The sequence below is a fragment of the Eurypyga helias genome, unplaced genomic scaffold (genome assembly GCF_000690775.1).
Source record: "Eurypyga helias isolate BGI_N326 unplaced genomic scaffold, ASM69077v1 scaffold30707, whole genome shotgun sequence".
NCBI lineage: Eukaryota > Metazoa > Chordata > Aves > Eurypygiformes > Eurypygidae > Eurypyga > Eurypyga helias.
This window is the reverse complement of record NW_010264129.1, coordinates 30,216-34,412: the sequence shown is the minus strand read 5'-3', so window position 1 is coordinate 34,412 and position 4,197 is coordinate 30,216. Positions and strand designations below refer to the sequence as shown.

The window sequence follows — 4,197 nt, the reverse complement described above, 5'->3', positions numbered from 1 at the left end:
AAAAGCTTTTGCAGCAATAGCTCTATGCTTCAAGGCAGCGAAACCCTTCATTGCAGGCAAGGCAGGAGAGCTGACAACAAAGCCTTTCTGCACCTTGCCCAAGAACTGAGACGCTAAGGCAACAAACTTCCTCCAGCTATACGTATGTGTGTTTTAACGCGACACTGGAAGCTAGAGGTCATCTCTGACCTGCGCAAGGGAGATGTTTATACTCACTGTCCTTTTGGTGCCACCGCACTGCATGCAGAAACACACCGCAGTAGTGAAACAAGAACTCGTGCCCGGAGCGCTGAACCGTCCGCCGCAGCAAAGGCAGCAAGGTGCGCCCATCGATTACCCTGGGGGACAGGATGGGAGTCACCAGGCGGCTTAAGAACGTCAGTCTGCAGCCGGAGCGTGAGCAGCACTCACTCTCCATGTATGCAGCACTGGGATTTCAAGTGTCATCTCTAAACCAAGCTACTGTTTAGCTAATGAGCCCTGAGATTTTTAATTGTGGGCATGGGTGGAGACCAGTGATTAGCAGTTTCTAGCAGTTTTTGCAATTACAGCTAGTTCACACATCCTGCCTGGGGAGATAAGTTACCATTACTGTAATTTTCCTGGGAGTAAGTGATAACCATACTGAAGGCATGGCTCACAGCTTTTAATTTTGCTCCCTGAAATGGAAGTCACTGAAATCACTGATAGCTCTGTGAGCTTGAGGCTTAGTGTAAAGAAAGAATAAAAAGCCACTTACTGAATTGACTAACAATTTGTTTAGTTACATGCCACCAGTACTTTTATGCTTTTTGCTCAAATGGCTTAGCCACCCATGCTTTCTCATGTTCTTTAGAGGAGCCTAACACAGATGCTGCAAACTGTTTACTGCTGAGGAAGCTAATTCTATGGTACTGGCAGCCAAAGGCAGCCCATGTGTCATTTGCTCCACCTTCTTTACTCGTGAAGAACCACGCTTCTTAGTTTTGGAAGGGGCCTGTCCTAGTACTCTAACAGAACCAACCTACTTTGTGAGGGTCTGTGGATTTTTTGTAAAAAGCAAGATTAAAAGAGGGCATGTGTGTGTGGTTTGGGTGGGTGTTTTTTTTATGGTTTTGCTTTTTATGGTCATCCCAGTGTCCCAAATCAACCAGGTTGCCCCTTGTGATGATTAGAAAACTGAACTGGCCAAATGACCCTTGATAAAACATACTCTTTACTTTTTCCATGTAAGCAGACAAGATGAGGAAAGCTACACAGAAAGAAGGCTAGAGACTTGCCTGGTTAAAAAACAAACAGGATTTAACCTGTAGCTGTTAAGGTGCATGACATATACAATCAGCTTCTACCTGAATCAAGAAAAGAGAGGAAGCACAGTTTATAAAGTCATCTTTGTACCTGTCCTGAGGCAGTGTCCCTCCAGCCAGCTGAACCACTGTTGGGAAAATGTCCATGAGGCTTGTTGGTTCGTTGATAACTGTCCCTGCAGGCAGCACTCCTGGCCAGCTAACTATTCCTGGAACACGGATCCCTCCTTCCCAGCCTCCCATTCCTTTTCCACCTGTGGCAGGGGGAAGTGTCAAAAAAGTTAAAAGAAAAATATTGGATGTTTATTATGCATGTATAATAAAAAGGTTTACAACTTCTATAATATTCAAATAAGTGTAATGAAAACAGTAAACCCTGGAGAACAGTAGAATAACTACTGTGCAAATTCCATTCTTCAAAAATAAGTATTAACTTCTTTTTACACTGCTTTCGCAGGTGGCACATATAGAAGGGGAACGATTCCACCCTCTGACACCTGAGAAGGCATTCTGATCCATAATTTTAATTGAATGTCATGTCTGAGAAAAATTCTCACGCTCCCTAATAATATGCCCAAGAAAAAGAGTCTGTTATTAATAAAAAGTGAAATCTGACTTGGTGTCAATGGAATAGAGGCTGCAGCCTGACGTGGTGCCTGAGGAAGGGGGATTAACACAGGGCAAGCTTGGTTATCAGACAGTTCACAATCAGAGGCAGCAGGAACATTACAAAATCATTTGCAGTCCTGGAGAGCAGTGAGGGGAATTAGGATAATGTTGGATTGCCCTCCAGGAGTTTACAGTCCCAGGGATGCTCTCAGGTGGTCCCAAATGGACGAGTGCAGAACCCATGCACTAAATAAGTGAGCGCACTGAATATGCTGCAGTGATGAAGACTTTCCACCTACGTTTTTGTTGAAATTGTCTTGAGGTAAGCAAAAGAGTCTTTCTTAACTTGGTTTCTCCTGCATTCCTCTAGTCTTCCAAATTCTCTCCTCCATGCACTGGCTCTCTTACAAGTCAAAATATTGTTTTGAATAGCACTTCAAAGTGAGAACCATTAATTAAGTACGGATATGAATTACAGGTGCAAAGGATGGGGATATTAATGAAACAATGTGGTTTAAAGCCAGAACTCCACGCTGAGGGTCCCGTTAGAAAACAACAATTGCAAAATGTTGATGGTCAGGTACCTGTATGACCTTTGCTCTCTTACTCCTCCTATCATGGTCAGAAAGGACAAGTCATTGCTGGAAGGTGCTGTAGGAAAGTTGGCAAACAAAACCTGAAGCTAGCTTATTAGCCCAGCTAATAAATCAGCAGCTGAATGGTAGTTTATATTAGTCTCTGGCTTTGCTAAGGAATGCCAGACTTGGCTCTGGAGGAGGTGTGCTCATACAGCTCAGAGGCAAGGTTCCCAGAGCTTGGTTTTAAAGGCTGACGAGGTGGCATGGTGGATTGCAAACAGGGCAAGTCCAGCTCCTTGTGCAATAATCCTTATGCTATGTAAGACAACAGTATCTTAAGGTCTGTTATTCACTAGTGACTCTTCCCATTAACCATATGTGTGGCTTATTTATTTTCTTGTTCATACTATCCTGTTAGCAACAGCAGCAGTGAGTTCTACAGATATTTATGAATTAAACTAAATTTTTTATCTTGCTCGTTAGTTTCACTGGGATGTCCTCTGTTCTGCTGTATGGGGACATACATGGGAACACCTTTCAGTTATTAATATCTAAACAGATACTATATATCCTCTTGTCTTCTCTCTAAGCAGGCACAATTTCATCACAGTCTTCTCATGCTGGAATGTCTGTCTAATCACATTCACCTTTCCTGTCCGGACTCTCTTGTTACTAATACCCTTGTGTTAGGCTAGTGGAAGTGAATTCCCTAGGTTATATTCTGAGCTATTCAAGTGAGCCCATTGGCCTTTTTGTATGTTACTGGTATGGAAAGTTCATATCCAGAACTGAAGACTAATTTAGCATTTGGGACTGTTCCAGGATTAGCTGCCAGCTGTATGTACTGCTTGTGTGGCTGTGCTGGGTTCAGTCAGGAAAGAGTTAAATGTCTTTACCATGGCTGCCGGGAAGCTGTGTTCCTGAATGCAGAGAGCAGCACTGATAAATTCTTAGCTGGCACTGGGGAATGCCTGCACTGAGTTCAAGTTCTTTCTCCACTTCTGATCCTGCAGCTGCGTTCCCAGCCCTCACGGTCTCGCTACAGGCAGTGCTGGGACACACAGTTCAGACACCTGACCCAAACTGACCAAGGAAGTATTTCATTCCATAGTATGTCATGCTCAGGGCAGAGGCGAGGAGGGGGTCCAGGAGCTGTTACTCTCTCTCCTACGCTCTCTCTTGCTCGTTTACTCCTGTACACTTGCTAACCCTCTCCCTGACTCCTGCGTTAGCTGCTTCGCTAACTCCTGTGCTGGCTCGTTTGTGAGGGAGTTGGTGGGTTTGTTTAGCTTTCCCGGGCTGCTATCGCTGATAGGGTTCGCTTGGAATCTGCTGCGGCAGCGCTCGGGCTCCGGCCCTCGGCCTGCGGCCCGCGGCCTGCATCTCTTGGGCTCTCTGGGTCTGACTCCCATTACTCAGCACCTGTTGTGCATTGGGCAGTGGGTGGTGAGGAATTGTATCATATTGTATCATATGTTTTATTTCCTATTGTTTTAATTATTATTAGTAGTACTTGTATATATTAATTTAGATTTAATTAGTAAATAGTTCTTATCTCAGTTTTACGAGCTTCCTTATTTCTTTTTCCGCCGATTCCTCCCTTCCACTGGAGGAGGGGAGGGGGATTTGTGAGTGCAGCTTCATGGTATATTGCTAGTCAGAGTTAAACCACAACAGTGGCTCATCAAGTAACTTACTACTAGACAATGCACATTTTGGTCCTG

General features: G+C 44.3%; 1 protein-coding gene across 1 annotated transcript in view; it reads right to left on the bottom strand.

The window, feature by feature from the left end:
• Nucleotides 1-216: 216 nt before the first annotated feature.
• Nucleotides 217-4,197, bottom strand: part of LOC104513079 (arylsulfatase D-like) — a gene marked incomplete at its 3' end in the record, with an annotated part of 13,038 nt that continues 9,057 nt past the window's right edge. The window contains exons 8-9 of the mRNA XM_010156307.1: nt 1,378-1,540; nt 217-338 (exon numbers count right to left, since the gene is read on the bottom strand). Of these exons, the coding sequence (XP_010154609.1) occupies nt 217-338; nt 1,378-1,540 (285 nt within the window). The remainder of the gene's footprint in view (nt 339-1,377; nt 1,541-4,197) is intronic.